The sequence below is a fragment of the Eumetopias jubatus genome, unplaced genomic scaffold, assembly GCF_037043125.1.
Source record: "Eumetopias jubatus isolate StellerSeaLion01/CBP00866 unplaced genomic scaffold, mEumJub1_p1.0 scaffold_9, whole genome shotgun sequence".
Taxonomy (NCBI): Eukaryota; Metazoa; Chordata; class Mammalia; order Carnivora; family Otariidae; genus Eumetopias; species Eumetopias jubatus.
In genome coordinates, this window is record NW_028274815.1 from 101,597,810 (window position 1) to 101,617,587 (window position 19,778).

Consider the following 19,778-nt stretch of genomic DNA (forward strand, 5'->3'; position numbering starts at 1 on the left):
TTTGGGAATGGGAATCTGGAAATTCTATTTTCTGATTCTTTTTAAAGAACATTTTAAGATAATTGTAGATTCATATGCAGTTGTAGGAAATAATACAGAGAGATTACTTGTATCCTTTACCCCACAATGGTAATAGTTTAAAAAAATTGCAGTTAATCTTTTATTTTCGAAAGTATACCTTATAGTTTCAAAACTTTTTAACGAAATATAGTGTACACATAGAAAAATATGCACATTTATTGTAAGGGATAGCTCCTTGAATTTTTCAGAGTGAATGTAGCCCCATAGAACTAGCACCCAGTTAAGGAAACACATTTACAGCCCTCCAGAAGGCTACTTACACCCCCTTCAGTCACTCTGGGGTAAAGCCTGGTCTGAAATGGAATCATGCTGTATGTTAGTCTTTTGTGTTTGCTTTTTTCGGTGGTTAATTGAGGTGAAATTCATAGAGCACAAAATCACTCATTTTAAAGTAATTCAGTGGCATTCAAACATTCAAATATTGTACCACTACCACCCTCTGTCTTGTTCCAGAAACATTTTTATCTCCCCAAAGGGAATCCTGTACCTTATAAGCAGTTGCTTTCTATTCCCTCCTTTCCTAGCCTCACAGCAACCACCAGTCTGCTTTCTGTCTCTATGGATTTACCTGTACTGGATCTTTCATATAAATGGAATCATACAATATATGATCTTTTGTGTCTGACTTCTTTCACTTAGCATAATGTTTTTAAGGTTCATTCATATTGTAGCATGTGTCAGAACTTCATTTCTTTTGTAGAGCATTATTCAACATTGTTCATGATTATGCCACAATTTATCCCTTCATCTATTGATAGACATCTAAGTCGTTTCTGTTTTCACAATTGTGAAAAGTGTTGCTGTGAACATTCCTGTACAAGTATTTGAGTACCAAATCGTGAAGTCATACTGACTGCGTGTTTAACTTTTTGTGGAATCACCAAACTGTTTCCACAGCAGCTAACCCATTTCATATTACTAGTAGCAATGTATAGTTTCTCCCAGCAGCACTTGTTCTTTTTCATCTTTGTGACTTTAGCCATCCTCATAGGTATGAAGTGGTACCTCACTGTGCTTATGATTTTTATTTCTCTAATGATTAATGATGTTGAACATCTTTTCATGTGCCTGTTGACCATTCATCTATCTTCTTCAGAGAAGTGTCTATTGAAGTCTATTCATTCAAGTCCTTTGGCCATTTTTGAATTGGGTTGTTTTTTGGTTATTAGGAGTTCTTAATATGTTCTAGATACTATACTACTATTGCAAGTCTGAAGTTATGTCAAAATAAACACTGGTGGCTCCCTGCTAGGCGGGGAGCCTGCTTCTCCCTCTGCCTCTGCCTCTCTCTCTCTCTCTCTCTCTCTGACTCTCATGAATTAAAATCAATCAATCAATCAATCAATAAATAAACAAACACTTGAAAAGAAAAATAAGTTGTAACTACCCCTGTAGTTTTCTTGTCTCCTCATTATAACCCTCTGACCATACCCAGCGCCCCATCTCCTGGCCTGTTTCATTTTTCTCCATCATGTTTACTGCTATGTAATATGCCAACTAATTTATTTAATGTTTTATTGTCTTTCTCCTGTAGCTAGAATGGGAGCTGCATGTGGGAAGGATATTTTTCTGTTTTGCTGTATCCCCACAGTTTACATCACAGATTTACAAACTATGGCCTGAAAGCCAAATCTGGACTGCTGCTTGTTTTTGAATGGTCTGCAAGCTCAAAATGGTTTTTACTTTTTTAAATGATTGGACAACAAGTCAAAAGAAGAATAATGTTTCATGACATCAGAAAATTATATGAAATTTAAATTTCCGTGTTTATAAATGAAGTTTTATCGGAACAAAGCCATGCTTATTCCTTTTTGTATTTTCTCTGGCTGCTTTCATGCTACAAAGGCAGAATTGAGTAGTTGTGGAATTGCCTGTGTGGCCCACAAAGCCTGAACTATATAATATATCTGGCGCTTTACGGAAAAGATTTGCCTGGCACATAGGTGTCCAATAAATATTTGTTGAATGAATGAAACTTAACCTATACCACCACAGAGGAATCTAAATTGGAAATCTTCCAGTAATCCAGTTCTTGAAAGTTTGACCTTAATTAGCTGCAAAACAAACAAACAAAAAATCCCCAAATGATTTTTTGGTAATACTTTTTCACTGGTCTCTGTTCATCCTGTAAATAATGAGAATTAATGATAAAATACCAGGAATTTGTAATTCTTAGGATAGTGTCAGCTAGGCTAGGTGTACTGCACAGGTTTTACCAGTATTAGTTTGAAAAAGACTGTAACAACATGGGGTATACATCCTGTTTTTATTACTCTGTTTAAGAAAAAGTCAACAAATAGTTTGTTTTAGAAGCTGTTTGTTTTTTCCCTCTTTCTCATCAGCTTTAGATTAATAAAGCTACCTGCTTGTTAATGAAAGCTATAATTAAAATAATTCTGATATCTTAGCATACTTAATTTGAGTAAGAAACTATATTATCACATAATTTCATTCTATATTTTATTCTTCTAATGATGTGTTTGTTGATTTGCACTAGAATAACAAGGTATGAATACTAACATATTAGTAATTTTCTGTAAATGTCCAACTTCTTAAAGGAAGATTAGAAATTGGACAAACATAAATCATTTTATATAAAAATGATTTTATAATGTGCCAGTCTGGTTTTTGTAAGGCATTTGAAAACTAAATTGTTTGCATCTGTAAGAGCTGTTAATAGAGGTCTCATAATAGATCCCCAGAGGTACAGTATACCCTATAGCCTTGCAAACAGTTCTTATTTTATTTTATGCTTTCAGCAAAGGACATTAAATGGGTAATACAGGTTGTAGTTTATAGTGAAAGAGTAATGCTTTGCAGATCTTTGCCTTGGCTTGGTGTTTCCAAATTTTGTTAATAGGGTTTACATGTCATGATGGGGATGTAGCTCCTACATCTTGGCCTTCCCACCCTCTCTTTGTTGGGTCAAGCAGTCAGAGGGATCTTAATTTGTAAAACTTTTGTCTCCTCTGAAAGTTATGGGCCCTTGAGTGGCTCAGTTAGTTAAGTGGCTGCCTTCAGCTCAGGTCATGATCCCAGCGTCCTGGGATCAAGTGCTGCATCAGGCTCCTTGCTCAGCGGAGAGCCTGCTTCTCCCTCTCCCTCTGCTTGCCGCTCCCCCTGCTTGTGCTCTCTCTCTCTCACTCTCTCTCTGTGTCAAATAAATAAAAAATATAAAAAAAAACTCAGTTTAAAAAAGTTATGAGTAAACAAAAATATTTTGCTTTTGAAATTTCATCTTTTAGAAGCTGAAAATGCTTGCTTGAGTTTATTTCATTTCTCTTGTTTTAATTGTGAAAAGATTGGATTCTTAATACTCTGTTACATTATTCTGGCATTTCTCTATAAGTGTAACTTGTAAGAATCAATAAGCATCAGCTTAAGAGGTTACAGTTCACAATGATCAACTATTCAATTTGTATCGAGTTGTAGTTAGCTCCTGTTCATTCATTCTACAAATATTTATTCAGTACCTACTAAGTGCCAAACATACGTTAGACATCAGGATACAACACCCAAAAAGACAAATTACTGTACTATGGGCTTAACATTCTATGGAGAGAATTAGACAAACAAAAAGTACATATAATGTCAGGTAGTGAAAGTGCCATAAAGAAGCGTAAGATAGGGCTGCCTGGGTGGCTCAGTCGTTAAGCTAGTCTGCCTTTGGCTCAGGTCATGATCTCAGGGTCCTGGGATCAAGCCCCATATCGGGCTCCCTGCTCTGTGGAAAGCCTAGTTCTCCCTCTCCCACTCCCCCTGCTTGTGTTCCTTCTCTCACTGTCTCTCTCTGTCAAATAAATAAATAAAATCTTAAAAAAAACATAAGATAGTAAGAGGAAAAAGAAAGGTTGGGAAAGTTGGCGAAATGCTAATAACTCAGTTAAGGGGACAGCCCTCTGATACCGTTTGAGCAGAGACCTAAATGAAATGGAGGAGAAACCCATGTGAAGATGTTGGGGAAGGGAGTTTTTGATTAGAGGGAAAAGTACCCTATTATCTGTTCTTATTCTACTTTATTCTTCTTCATAACACATCACTATAGGACATCAGCTATTTATACACATGTGTATATATGTGTTTCTGCACACACATGTGCACAGTCTTTTTTTTTAAGATTTTATTTATTTATTTGACATAGTGAGAGAGAGCACAAGCAGGAAGAGCAGCAGAGGGAGAAGCAGATTCCCTGCTGAGCAAGGAGCCTGTTGCGGGACTCGATCCCAGGACCCTGGGATCATGACCTGAGCCGAAGGCAGACGCTTAACCAACTGAGCCACCCAGGCGTCCCACACACAGTCTTTATTTATTGGCTTTTTCTCCTACTAGAGCCACTCACTAAACTCAGCATTTCAAAGGAGTAAATGAACAAATGTAAAAGCCCTGAGGTGGGAATGTTCTCTCTGTGCTCATGGAATTGCAGGGAAGTCGCTGTGGCTGGTACATAGGATATGTGAGGGAGGAAGGGGCCAGGTCGTGTTGGGCCTCGTAAACCTTGGAAATTAGGACTTTAGATTTTATTCTAAGTATTATGGGAAACCATTGTAAGTTTTTGAACATGAGAATAACAGGGTCTGACAGATTTTAGGATTGTTTGCTACTGATTGGGCATAATGATTTCTAGTTGTACAAAATGATTCAGGTCAGAAAACAACAAATGACCATTTAAAAAACTTAGGTATTTTTTTTATAAGGGGAAAGTTAGTATATTGGTGATTGGTTTATATCAAGTGAGAAGTACACTTTTTTGTCAGTTTTAACAAAGTATAATATACAACAAAATTAGCCAATTTTAAGTGTATAATTTGATGTTATGACAAATGTATACAATCATGTAACCACCAATACAATCATATATAATATTTCCATCACCTCCAAAATTCCCTCTTAATGCCTATCTGCAGGAGATCCCTTTCTTTCAGTGGCCCCTGGCAACCATTGTCTACTTTTTACCATAATTTGACCTTTTCTAGAATTTGGATTAAATAGAATCGTATTATATGTGGTCTTTTGTGAGTGGCTTCTTTCCCTTAGCATGATGCTTTTGATTTTCCTTCCTATTGTTGGGACATAGAGGTTTGTTCCTTTATTGCTGAACAGTATTTCATTGTGTTGATACATCATAATTTGTTTGTCCATTTACCAGTTGATGGGCATTTGGGTTGTTTCCAGTTTTTGGCTGTTCTGATTAAAGCTGATATAAACATTTCTATTCAAGTCTTTATGTGGACATGTGCTTTCATTTTTCTTGGATATATACTCAGGAGTAGAATTTCTGGATCTATGGTAAGTATATGCTTAACAGTAAAGAAACTGCCAAGCTATTTGCTATTTTCATTCTCATTAGCAATGGATGAGGGTTGCAGTTGTTCCACATTCTTGCCAATACTTGCTATTGTCTCTTCTCTTAATTTTAGCCATTTTTATTATTTTATTTTATTTCATTTTATTTTAAACCATTTTAGAGTTTATGTAGTGGTTTTAACTTGCATTTCCCTAATGGCTAATGATGTTATGCATCTTTTCATATGTTATTTGCAATCAGTACATAAAATTGTTTGCTATTAAAAACTCTGGATTGTTTTGTCTTACTAAGTCATGTGAATTTTTTATATATTCTGGATATAAGTCCCTTACCTTTATGTATGTTTTGTAAGAATTTTTCTCCCAAGCTGTGGGTTGATTTTTCTTTAAAGAAACTTTTAATTTTAGAACAGTTTTAGATTTACAGAAAAATTCAGAGAATTACCATATACCCAACACCTGATTTCCCCTATTATTGATGTTTACATTATAGTATGGTGTATTTTTCACAATTAATGAACCTGATTTGACACATTATAATTAACTGAAGTCCATACTTCTTTCAGAATTCCTTCATTTTTGCCTAATGCAAATGCTTTTTCTGTTCCAAAGTGTTTTTCACCTTAGATTATTATATTTTTCTTCTTAGCAGTTCAATTTATTTATTTTTTTATAGCTTCCTTTTCTTTCCTTTTTACCCTCATGTTTTCCTATACCTACGTGAACATACAGAGTATGTTTGTGAGAGCTATTTTAACATTGTTAGCTAGCATTGGAATTGTTCACTAATTCTATTATCTGTGTCATTTCTGGATCTCTTTTCATTGTTTGTAATTTCTTCTGGTTATGGGCCATGGTTTTCTGCTTATTTATATGTCTGGTCATCTTTGGTTTTATACTAATCATTGTGAATTTTATATCTTCGGGAGTTAGCTATTGTAGAACTTTGTTTTGGGACACTTGTTCATGTAAATCATTTTGATTTTTTTGAGGCTTCCTTTAAAACTTTTTTAGTGCCAGTCCAGAGTAAACTTTCTAAGGCTAATTTGGTCTAATTTTTGTGGCATTACTTCCTGAGACTTTCCCTGATAGCCTCACTCTGGCTGATGGGAAGATGAACTCTTCTCACCTCTGTGTGACCTCCAGAGATTGTTCAGCTTACTGTTTTCCAGAGCTGCTTCCTATGGTCTTGGTAGTTTCCTAATAAATATACGCAGACTAATAATTATTTAAAGACTCAGAATCTCTGGAGTTCTCTCTCTAGCTCTTTCCTTTTTGTACCCTGTACTAGCCTCCTAGCCTCCTTAAACTCATAACTTTGTCTCCTCCTGGAAGAATGTTGGCTCTCTTTTGGGTTTCTCTTCCCTGTGCTATGGCCTGGAAAATATCTCTGGGAATTAAGTTGAGGCATCTTGATTTGTGTCTCTTCTTTCAGGATCACAGTCCAGTGCTGGCTATTGATTGAAGTCCATTTGTTACATATTTTGCCTGATTATCTAGTTAGAAAGATAAATATAATCCCTATTATGCCTTCATAGTCAGAAGCAGAAGTTCAGTAGACATACTTTTGAAGTTATAAATATATATATATTTTTTAAATATATTTTTAAATTTTTAAGTAATCTCTGTGCCAAACGTGGGGCTCAAACTTACAACCCCCAGATGGAGTCACATACTCTACTGACTGAGCCAGCCAGGTGCCCCTGAAATTATTAATGTATTTTGAAGTAGGAGAAATATTTTTGAAAAAAGTTGCTAAGATATCTTTTAATTTTCTTATATACTTTTTCTTATGTATTTTTAAAATGTCAAATTTAAACCATCATGCAGTAGTCATTTTCAGAATAACTTTGTTCAGTTTGTGATTTCTAATTGGATTATGTTAAAAATTTTGCAGAGCTGATTAGCTGATATATTCCATTTAAAAGATTGTTGAGATAGTGTATACACTGGTACAATCTTGCATGTTTATTTTGGGAATTACTACATATAGGTAGCTGCTTTACATTTTTCTCACATTTCAGTTCCTTTTCCACACTTTGAAGATATACATGACTAGGCAAGGGAGGTTATATGCAGTAAAAAAACACCCTAAAAACCAAAAACCCCAAACCTTTGTAATGTGGTAATTTACTTGCTTATAATCTCTTTTGCTCTGTTCTCAAAATATGAGAAGATCCAGGGCAAGAATTCAGTCTTCATCTGTTTTTAAACCATAATTTTGCTTTGGTTGTGATCTCTTTCCCCAGATTTAGTTATGAACTGATTTAGCTAGAAAGATTAAGTTGGAAGTCCTTATTCAAAATCCTTATGCTTAATTATGCATACTCTTTCCTCCATCTCATAAAATGCCTTTTCTTATTCATGGTTTTATTTATTTCTCAAGTTTCACAGTTCTGATCCTTTCCCTTCTCTCTGTCTCTCTTTTTTTTCTATTCCTTCTACTATCATTTCCATGCCAGGTAGTTAGTATTTCAAGCCTATGTTGTAAAATAGCCCTGTTTGGTCTCACTGATTTCATTCTCCTCTCCTTCCTTCTCATACAACGTGTAAATGTCTGTTTGTTTCCTTGACCAAAACACCCATCTCGATTTTCTCTTATACAGAAATCTTGACTGGCTTCTCAGTGTTTTTTAATCAGGTTCAGATTCTGATGAATAGCGTGTCTTAATCTTCAGATTTGGCTCCAGTAAATCCTTTTTGCTGAATGTGTCTTCTGTGGCTCTGACACTTTTCCCATTGCCTATATGTTGCTCACATTGTTTCCACCAACTGGAATTTTCTAGCTTCCTGGCTGTGTTCAGGAAGCCTGCTGTTAACTTCTCTGTCTCATAGTGGGCCATTTCCTTTTGGTGCTGAAAGCATTTATTATCTCATTATTAACTCATTTCTATATAATTATATAGCCTTTTTTTTTTTTTTTTTCCATCCTGTGATCTTATTTTTAAAATTCTGTGGACTGTTCGGTTATTTAACTGCATTAGGACAAAAGCTCTGTTCTCCAATCCCTGACCCCTTTGCTCTAGTTATAGGTACATATTAAGAAGGTTTAATATTGTGGTCAGTTTTCTTGGATCTTGGTAAGACCTAAGGTCTTACCTTAGAACAGAGTTAGTTTTCTGGATTGACTCAGTTTTCTAGAATGTGAGGTAGAGTTGTTCATTTTTATGGCCTTTATTTTGGAGTAGGCCTTTCATCTATGCAGTGACTCTAAGGAGCGTCAATCTAATCTTTCCAACCCCGGCTCTTTTTCTTTCTCCTCTTCTTCTTCTTCTTCTTCTTCTTCTTCTTCTTCTTCTTCTTCTTCTTTTTTTTTTTATGAAGTCTTTTGGGAGTTTGTCCCCATGATGTTTATTTTATTGTAAGATTTTATATCGTTAGATTTTTTTTCCATATCTGTGGTTGGAAATCATGTATGGTATTATATTGACATAACAAGACTAGTGGTATATATTTTTAAAAACTTTATTCGCAGTATTAGAAAAATAAGACAGTGTCTTTTAGATTGCAAATACATGGCTGACTTCTTTTTTTTCATTTTTTAAATTTAAATTCAATTAGCTAACATATAATTCATCATTAGTTTTTGATGTAATGTTCAATTATTCATTAGTTGCATATATGACCCAGTGCTCATCACATTGTGTGCCCTTCTGATTCCAGGCCTTTATGTTCTGTGTAGTCTGCTGATACAAGCTTTTTTTTTCCTTCATGGTATCTTTTTATTTATTTATTTTTTAAAAAGATTTTATTTATTAGAGAGAGAGAGAGAGAGAAGGGGGGAGAGGGAGAGAATCTCAAGCAGGCTCCATGCTTAGTGTGGAGTCTGATGTGGGGCTTGATCTCACAATCCTGAGATTATGACCTGAGCCGAAATCAAGAGTCGGATGCTCAAACAACTGGGCAGCCCAGGTGCCCCTTTCATGATATCTTTTTAAAGATATAATTCATATACTGTAAAATTCACTTTTATAGTATACATTTCACTTGTTTTTAGTATATTCATAAAGTTCTGCAGCTGTCACACCATCTACTTTTATTTCATCTGAATCACCACAAAAAGAAACACAGTACATATTAGCTGTCACTCCCCATTCCCCCTTCTGCAACTCCTGGCAATCACTAATCTACTTTATGGATTTGCCTTTCTTGAAGTTTCATATAAATTGGATCATCTGGTATGTGATCTTTTGTGACTGACTTCTTTGATTAGCATTATGTTTTTAAGGTTCATCCATATTTTGCCATACATCAGTACTTCATTACTTTTTATTTCTGATTAATACTCCATTGTATAGATATACCATGTTTTATTTACCCATTCATCAGTTGGTGGCATTTGAGTTGTTCCAGAAATGCTGGCATATGAGTATTACAAGCTGTTGTGAATATATGGGTACAAGTTTTGTGTAGACAATTCACTTCTCTTGGGTATATACCTAGAAGTGGAACTGTTGGGTCAAATGGTAACTTTATGTTTAAGTTTTTGAGGGGTTTCCAGATGTTTTCCAAAGTGGCTGTACCATTTTACATTCCCATCAGCAATGTGTAAGGGTTCTAATTTCTTTATATCCTTGCCAACACATCTGTCTTTATGATTCTTTTTGATGTTATTTTAAGTGGAATTGTGGGTGTGAAGTAGTAGTTTGTTGTGGTTTTGATTTGCCCTTCCTTGATGAGTAATGGTGTTGAGCATCTTTTCATGTGCTTATTGGCCATTTATATACCTTCTTTGGAGAAATGTTCATTCATATCCTTTATCCATTTTAAAATTGTGTTTTTATTTTAGAATTGTGGGAAATTTTTATATATCCTGGATACAAATTTCTTATGGATAAACGATTTACAGTCCCCCTGCCCCCATTCTGAGTTTTTTTTTTTTTTTACTTTTATTGTATACTTTAAAACTCAAAAGTTTTAATTTGATGACATCCAAATTCTAGTTTTTTCTTTGGTTGCTTGTGCTTTTAGTTTCATATCTAGGAAACCACTGCCTAATCCGAGGTCATAAACATTTGCCATAATGTTTTCTTTGAATGGTTTTATAGTTTTAACTCATATTTAGGTCTTTGATCCACTTGGAGTTAATTTTTGTATATGGTATGAGATAGAATCCAACTTTGTTCTCTTGGATTGAATATCCATAGTCCCAGCTCCACTTATAGAAAAGACTATCCTTTGTTTATTGAATTGTTCTGGCATCGTTGTTGAATTGACCATAAATATAACGCTTGTATCTGGACACTCAGTTCTATTGCATTGATCTATATGTCTGTCCTTAGGTATATCACACAGTCTTGATTACTGTAGTTGTGTAGTAAGTTATAAAACTTAGAAGTGTGAACCCTCCGATTTTATTTTTCTTTTGAAGATTGTTTTTGTGATTCTGAGTTCCTTGCATTTCCTTATGAACTTTAGGGTTAGTTTGTCAATTTCTGCAAAAAAGGTAGTTAGGATTTGATATGAGATTGTGTTGAAGCTGATCAATTTTGTAGAGTATTGCTGTCTTAAAGATATTAAACCTTTTGATCTATGTACATGACTGTCCTTATATTTATTTAGGTCTTTAATTTTTTCTTAACATGTTTTATAGTTTTCAGTGTATAAATCTTCTACTTCTTTTGTTGAATTTATTCCTAAGTATTTTATTCTTTTTGATGTTATTGTAAGTGGAATTGTTTTCTGAATTTCATCTTCACATTGTTCATTGCTAATATGTAGAAATAACAGTTGATTTTTGTATATTGATCTTATATCTTGAAACCCTGTTGAACTTGTTTATCAGTCCTAATAGTTTTTTAATGGAGTCCTTAGGAGTTTTTGTATACAAGATCATGTCCTCTTCTACCAAGAGATAATTTTACTTTTTCTTTTCTAATATAGAAGCTCATTATTTCTTTTTCTTGCCTAATTATTTTGTCCAGAATATCCAGTATAATGTTGAATAGAAGTGACGAGAGTGAACATTGCTGTATTATCCCTGATCTTAAAGGAAAACATTCAGTTTTTCACCATTAATTACGATGTTCACTCTGGACTTTTTGTAGATGTCCTTTATCATATCATATATAGGAAGGTCCCTTCTGTTTCTAGTTTGTTGAGTGCTTTTCTCATGAAAGGGTATTGGATTTTGTTAAATGCTTTTTTTGTGTTTATTAGTATGATCCTGTTTTTTCTATTTAGTTTATTTACTTTTTTCTTTATTAACATGGTGTATCACATTAAGTTTCACATATTAAAACCAAACGTGCTTCCCTGGGATCCTTCTTGTTCATGGTGTGTAAGACTTTTATGTTTTGCTGCATTTGGTTTGCTAGCATTTTCTTGAGGATTTTTGTGTCTATAGTCTCAAGATATACTAGCCTGTAGTTTTCTTCCGTCATGATGTCTTTGTCTTGTTTTGGAATCAGGGAAGTACTGGTATCATGCAAGGAATTGAGAGTGTTCTTTCCCTTTCTAGTTTTTGGAACAGTTATAAAGGATTGACATTAAATCTTCTTTAAGACTAACGGTATTTTAATTTTTGTTTTTATCTCTTAGGATTCTCCTTTTACAAATGCAGGAATGGGATCTAATCTAAATCTCTTGGGTGAAATTGAGTGTGATGCCAGCATAATGGATGGAAAATCCTTAAATTTTGGAGCTGTTGGAGCACTGAGTGGTATGTGGACATTATAACACATCTCTATTCTCTAAAGAACTATGAATATTACCATATGATGCCTCCTAAAGACTTAGTCAATCTAGTGTTTTCTACCATTCTTGCTTGGAGTAGTATTGAGAACAACATTGCTCTCAATTTTGTAAAAAATTTTACTATTTTGTAAAAAAGCTTATGTTCAAGTCTTTGTTAGAGGTTGATCATTCTCCTCCATCTTCTTGAAATTATAGACATTTAACCTGTGAGTTAGCATATTCTATTAATTTTATGATTTGAAATACACAAATAATATATTTTTTTTGTTAGAAAATTCAAATGATGTAAATAAAATTTGCTGTTGCTCTTCCAAATCTTTCCTTCTCATCCCCTCTCCTTGGAGGGGTTTAACCAGTAAAATACAGTGCATTTATCTATATTTTTATGTAATAGAAACACAGTTTCACACATGTATTTTTTAAAAAATATATGTACATATTATGAAACTTTTTTCTTTAAATAGGATGTTTTAGAGATTTTTCCCACATCAGTACATATAAGATATATCTAATATTTTACAAATACACATGAAATGCACATATTTTAATTATAAAGCTGCATGAATTTTTAAATGTATACAGCTATGTAAACCATTACCCAGGTCAAGCTATAAAACATTTCCATGTCAAAATACAGAACATTTACAGGGTGCCTGGGTGGCTCCGTTGGTTGAGCATCAGACTCTTGATTTCAGTTCAGGTTATGATCTCAGGGTCCTAGGATCTAGCCCCACGTTGGGTTCCTCGCTCCGCACTAGCATGGAGTCTGCTTGTTCCTCTTCCTCCCCAGTTTGTGCATGCTCTCTCTCTCTAAAATAAATAAATAAAATCTTAAAAAAATACAGAACATTTCCATAATCCCGGAAGAGTTCTTTATGCCTCTTCCTAGTCCATACCTCTTACACTCTGCTTCTGCCTTCCCTCCTCCTCCTGTTCTCCCTTAATTTTGACTTTAAGTACCATAGATTAATTTGCTTATTCCTGAAATTTATATGAGTGGAATCATACACCTCTGTGTCTGGTTGTTTTTTTTTTTTTTTTGCTTAATAATATGCCTGTGAGATTGACCCATGTTTTGTGTCACAGTAATTTTTTCTTTTTATTACTTAGTAGTATTTTATTGCATGAATATATAATATATAATAAATTATCTGTTCTCCTTTAGAGGATATTTGAATAGTTTCTAGTTTTTGACTGCTCCAATGAATATTCTTGTACATGTCTTTGATAGACATATGTACTTAATTCTCTTGGTTATAAACCTAAGATTTGGAATGATAGGTTTATCATTAAGATCCTATCCTTAAGATCAGGGAAAATATAGCAGTGTTCACTCTCATCACTTCTGTTCAACATTATGCTAGATGATAAGTTTAGGTACATAATGTGCTTTGCTTTAGTTGATACTGCTGGACAGTTTTCAAAAGTAGTTGTTAACAATCTATACTCCCACCAGCAGTGTATGAGCATTTTAATTACTCTACATCAGGGCCAACATTTGGTATTGCTATTCTTTTTAAAATTCATCCATTTTGGGGTGCCTGGGTGGCTCAGTTGGTTAAGCGTCTGCCTTTGGCTCAAATCATGATCCCAGGATCCTGGGATCGAGCCCCACATTGGACTCCCTGCTTGGTGGGGAGCCTGCTTCTCCCTTCCCTCTGTCTGCCACTCCCCCTGCTTGTGCTCTCTCTCTCTCTTATAAATGAATAAAATCTTTAAAAAAAATGAAATTCATCCGTTTTGGTATGTGTGCAGTGGCATTATTGTTTTAATTTGATTTTCTCTGGTGACTAATGATACTGAGAACCTTTTGATATACCTATTGGCCATTTAGATATTCTTGTTGTGCAGTGTATGTTCAAAATTCTTTTGCATATTTTTTATTGGATTATCTTTTTTCATTGATTTGTTCAAATACTTTATATATTTTAGATATAGATCCCTTGTCAGATACTGTATTATGTATATCTCCTCCTAGTCTGTGGGTCACCTTTTCACTCTTTTAATGCCGTCTTCTGATGAACTGAAGTTTTTAACTCTTACGTAGTTTAAATTACCAACCTTTTATTTTATGGTTATTTTTTAAATATTTTATTTAAGAAATCTTTGTCTACCCAAAGTTACGAAGATTGTCTCCATTGTTTTCTTTTAATAGTTCTGGGTTTTTTTTTTTTTTTTTTTTTAAAGTAAGCTTTACACCCAGTGTGGGGCTTGAACTCATGACCTGGAGATCAAGAGTCACATGCTCTCCTGACTGAGCCCACCAGGCATCCCTAATAGGTTTTTTGTTTTTGTTTTTGTTTAGTTCTATTGTTTTTTACCCTTCACATTTAGCTCTGTTATCAAGCTCAGATTAATTTTAGTGTATGTGAGATAGGAGCTGACATTACTTTTTTTTCTCTTACGGATATCCAAATGGTTCATTGCCATTGTCAATAGAAAGGACAGTGTTCTTCTCACATAACTGTGTTGGCAAATCAGGTGACTGACTATACGTGCAATGGCTTGTTTCTGTATCCCCTATTCTATTCCATTGTCCTATTTATTGCCAGTGCCATACTGCTTGATTACTGTAGCTTTATATTCTTTATATCTGCTGATATGTATGTATATTCTTGATGCCTGGTAGTATAAGATTTTTAACTTCCTTTTTTTTTTCTTTAAGATTATATTCGCTATTCTAGGTGTTTGGCCATTTTCATAAAATTTTTGAGTCAGCTTGTCAATGTCCATAATAAAACCCTGCTGGGATTTTGGTTGGTATTGCATTGAATATATAGAATCATTTGTGGACAATTGATGTCTTAACAATATTGAATATTCCAGCCCACAAACATAGAATATGTATATTTACATAAACATTACTCTTTCTTTTCTCAGCATTGTTTTATGGTTTTCAGTATAAATGTCATGTGTATCTTTTATTAGATTTATTCTAGATACTTAGTTTTTTGATGTTATTATAAAGTATATATGTTTAAAATGTCAATATCTAATTGTTTTAGTAAATTTAAAAATATAATTGAATTTTGTATATTGGCCTTGAATTCACTAGCCTTGGTGAAGTTATTCCATCACTTATTCTAGCATTTGAAAAAATAGGTTCCCATGGAATTTCTGTATACACAATTATATTACCTACGACTCATGCAACTTTGCTTTGTCCTTTCCAATCTGTAAACTTTTCATTTGGCCATGACATTCAGTGCAATGTTGAATATAAGTGGTGTTAGTGTACATCCTTGCTTTGTTCCTGATCTTAGAAGGAGAGCATTAAATATTTCACTCTGCTAGCTTTTGGACTGTCATAGATACACTTTATCAGATTGAGGAAGTTCCCTTCTAATCTTAGTTTGCTGATAGTTTTTATTATAAATGGGTATATTAAATTATCATTAAATGCTTTTCTGTGTCTGTTGAGATGAAGATTTTTCTCCTTTATTTTGTTAAATATGATGAAATTTGTGATTGATTTTTGAATGTTCCCTTCTTGGCATAAAGTCTTCTCAGTCATATTTTTATCTTTTTATATTCTGCTGGATTTAAGTTGTTGATGTTTAAGATTTTGACATCTATGTTCATGTAATAGATTGGCCTTGATTTATCTTTCTTGTAATATTATTTTCAGGTTTTGGAATCATGTTATGGCTGACCTCACAAAATGAATTGGGGATTATTTTTCCTCTTTGAAAGAATTTGCACGTGATTGGAATGATTTCTTCTGAGAATTCATTAGTTATTCTAAATTAGTGGAGTTTTCTTTGTGGGAAGTTTAAAAAAATGGATTCAATTTCTTTAACAATTATAAGATTATATTTTCCTCTCATGGGTGTTTGTAAAGGAATTTGTCTTTTTCATAGGAGTCAAATTTATTTACCTAAGGACTTTTTAGTTAGCTTTTTTTTTTTTTTTGACTTCTAGTTTAATTTCACTGTGGTCAGAGAACATCCTCTATACGATTCCAGTCCCTTGAAGCTTTTTGAAACTTGCTTTATAGCCCAGTTTATGCTATGTTTGTTAAACATTCCATGTGAACTTTAAAAGAGTATATATTTTGTAGCTGTTGGGTGCATGTTCTATATGTGCCAGTTTGGTCAGTTTGGTTATTCACTTGTTCCAGTCTTTATCCTTTCTGGTTTCTGTGATAGGTAAGAAATAGTGTATCAATTAGTTTTAATTTTAATTTTAATTTCTTTCATTATGAAATTTTATTGGTAATGAAATTTCATATGTTTAAAGGCCATTAGCATTTCTCTGTGAACTGACTGTTCCATATCTCTTGTGGCTTGCCTTTTAACTTTACTTACAATGTGCTTTATTATATTAGAATTTAAAATTTTTGTCAAACTTACTGTTCTTTTGTGGCTTTTGTATTTTGCATTTCCTAAGGTTTCTCTCATAATTATAAGTATAGTCACCTATATTTTCTTCTAATACACTTATAATTTATTTTTCATTTACTTCTTTAATGCATTTTTTTCCTGAAATAACCAACAAATTGTCCCTACATAATCTTGAATAACCCAATAATAATAACTATTGTTCATTGGGTGACTGTTACATACCATGCATTGTTCTCCAGTAGTTTATATATATTCAGTCATTTAGTTCTCACAGTTACCTTTTGAGGACACTACTTTTATCCCCATTTCACAGATAAGGAAACTGAAATACAGAAGAGATTTAGTAATTTGCCCAAGGTTACTGTATCAGTCTGGGTCCAACTAGGAAATGAATCACATAGTAGATTAAATAGGGGAAGTTTAATATAAAGAACTGTTAAACAGTGATAGGAGAGTAACTACAAAGATGGAAACAGAACTCAAAATATATTCTAGGGCAGAGGGAGAATACCCAGGTAAGGGTAAACTTGGAAGGAGATTTGGACCTCATTGAAGAAGGTGTGGTTGCAGCCCACTGCCTAGCAGAGAAGTTGCTGGGTTACCCAGGCCACAGTCACTGTAAGACCAGGAACAATCCTGTGGGGCACAGGTGAGCTCAGGCCCATATGTGGGCACATGGGGATGAGGAAACTATGCGAATTGAACCTCTGTTGCACAGGATAAAGATTGGGTTTTTGACTCACCAGACAGCCCTGTCCCCATGGGACACTTTACTCTTTGTGCTTTTAAGGTGGAGAAGGTTTGTGAATTGAGCTGGGCACAGTTCTATTCTTTCTGGGGCTGCCAGCTAGGCTGCTGTAGCCTGAATCAGGAGCTGGAGAAAACATGTGGTGGCCAAATGCTGGAGAAAGCTGCACCCTTCAGGCACTTAGCACTGGGGAATACCATGTGGGCCAAATAGTGAAGAAAAACTGACACTCTCCAGGCCTGCCTAAGAAGCCACCCGTCCCTCCTACAGTGTGTCTCCAGTGCCCTCTACTGACAAAGCTACCAGTGTGCCAGCTGGCAAAGCAAACGTATTTAAAGGGCCCATATCCATTTTCACAGATCAGGCAGTGAAGGGAGAATTTGTAGCTGAGAAGCAGTAGATAGGTACAGTTATAAAACAGTCTGACTCCCATCACTCTGTGTTCTCTCCACCTCTTACATAGAGTCAGTCTTTTCCTACTCGTTTGAAATACTGTCTATGTCATGTATTAAATATTCAAATGCTTTTGTGTCTGTGTCTGAACTTTAGCTTTATTTTGTTCCGTTGATGTATTTGTCTGTTTGTACTCAAACCACACTGTTTTAATTAAGAATAGCTTTTAATAAGAAATGGTATCGTGAAGGGTGAATACCTCTTCATTTTTTCCCAAAGTTTTCTCTTCCTGTTGAATTTAAGAGTCAGTTTGTTATCCTTTTGAAGTTTGATGGAGAATTTGCAGATTTGAATTTATAACTTAATTGACAATTATCAAAGTCTTTAAATATTACATCATTATATACAGAGGTATATTTTAAGAGCTAGTATAGAGATCTGAGCTTTTCCTTTATTTGGTATTTAATACATTTTTTTGGTGGCGTGTTTTGTTGTTTAGCTAAATAGTTTTGTTTTGAGTCAATGTGGTGGCCTTTGGGGTACCTGAGTAGCTCAGTCAGTTGGGCAGCTGCCTTTGTCTCGGGTCGTGATCAAAGGGTCCTGGGATGGAGCCCCACATACCACTCCCTGATGAGCCAGGAATCTACTTCTCCTTCTGTCCTTCTCCCTGCTCATTCTCTGTCTCTCAAATAAATAAATAAATTCTTAAAAAAAAGTATGGTGACCTTAATTTGAGTTTTAATGATCTTTTTCATTCCCACTGCTGTTTTTTTTGTGTGTTTTTGGTACTGATGGTATCCTGAGAGGTATCCATTGGTTAGTGGTTAAGGGTGTGGTCTCTGGCATTAGCTGCTTTTTAAAAAAATTTTTTTTATTAATATATAATGTATTATTTGTTTCAGGGATATAGGTCTGTGATCCATCAGTCTTACACAATTCACAGCACTCACCATAGCACATACCCTCCCCAATGTCCATCACCCAGCCACCCCATCCCTCCCACCCCCCTCTACTCCAGCAACTCTCAGTTTGTTTCCTGAGATTAATAGTCTCTTATGGTTTGTCTCCCTCTCTAGTTTTGTTTCATTTTTCCCTCCCTTCCCCTATGATTCTCTGTCTTGTTTCTCAAATTCCTCATTTGAGTGATACCATACGATAGTTGTCTTTCTCTGATTGACTTATTTTGCTTAGCATAATACCCTCTAGTTCCATCCACGTCATTGCAAATGGCAAGATTTCATATTTTTGGTGACTGCATAATATACCATTGTATATATATACCACATCTTCTTTATCCATTCATCTGTTGATGACATCTTTGCTCTTTCCATAGTTTGGCTATTGTGGACATTGCTGCTATAAACATTGTGGTGCATGTACCCCTTCAGATCACTACATTTGTATCTTTGGGGTAAATACCCAGTAGTGCAATTGCTGGGTCATACGGTAGCTCTATTTTCAACTTTTTGAGGAACCTCCATGATGTTTTCCAGAGTGGCTGCACCAGCTTGCATTCTCACCAACAATGTAGGGGGGTTCCCCTTTCTCCGCATCCTCACCAACATCTGTCGTTTCCTGACTGGTTAATTTTAGCCATTCTGAGTGGTGTGAAGTGGTAGCTCATTGAGGTTTTGATTTGGATTTCCCTGATGCTGAGCGATACTGAGCACTTTTTCATGTGTCTTTTGGCCATTTGGACATCTTCTTTGCAGAAATGCCTGTTCATGTCTTCTGCCCATTTCTTGATTGGATTATTTGTTCTTTGGGTGTTGAGTTTGATAAGTTCTTTATAGATTTTGGATACTAGCCCTTCATCTGATAGGTCATTTGCAGGTATCTTCTCCCATTCTGTCGGTTGTCTTTGGTTTTGTTGACTGTTTCCTTTGCTGTGCAAAAGCTTTTTATCTTGATGAAGTCCCAGTGGTTCCTTTTTGCCCTTGCTTCCCTTGCCTTTGGCAATGAATCTAGGAGGAAGTTGCTGCGGCTGAGGTCGAAGAGGTTGCTGCCTGTGTTCTCCTTTAGGATTTTTTTTTTTTTTTATATTAAGAGATTTATTGCAAGGCATTGATTTAAGTGATTGTGGGGGCTGGAGAGACAAGTCTGAAATCTGTAGGGCAGGTGGTCAGGAAAAACAAATGGGATCTCTCAGGCACATAGGGGTGGGGGAAGTTGCTATCCACAGGCAGAATTTCTTCTTCATCGGGGAAGCCTCA

At 34.9% G+C, this 19,778-nt stretch overlaps 1 protein-coding gene across 4 annotated transcripts in view; it reads left to right on the forward strand.

Moving 5' to 3' along the window:
• The window catches only part of TASP1 (taspase 1), a 293,567-nt gene that overhangs the window by 26,820 nt on the left and 246,969 nt on the right, over window positions 1–19,778 (forward strand). For all 4 annotated transcript variants that reach the window (XR_003610774.1, XM_028112987.1, XM_028112988.2 and 1 more), the window contains one exon: window positions 11,926–12,046. Coding sequence is in view for 3 of the 4 variants with exons in the window: in XM_028112987.1 (XP_027968788.1) it covers window positions 11,926–12,046 (121 nt within the window). In the remaining variant the exon portion in view is untranslated. The remainder of the gene's footprint in view (window positions 1–11,925; window positions 12,047–19,778) is intronic.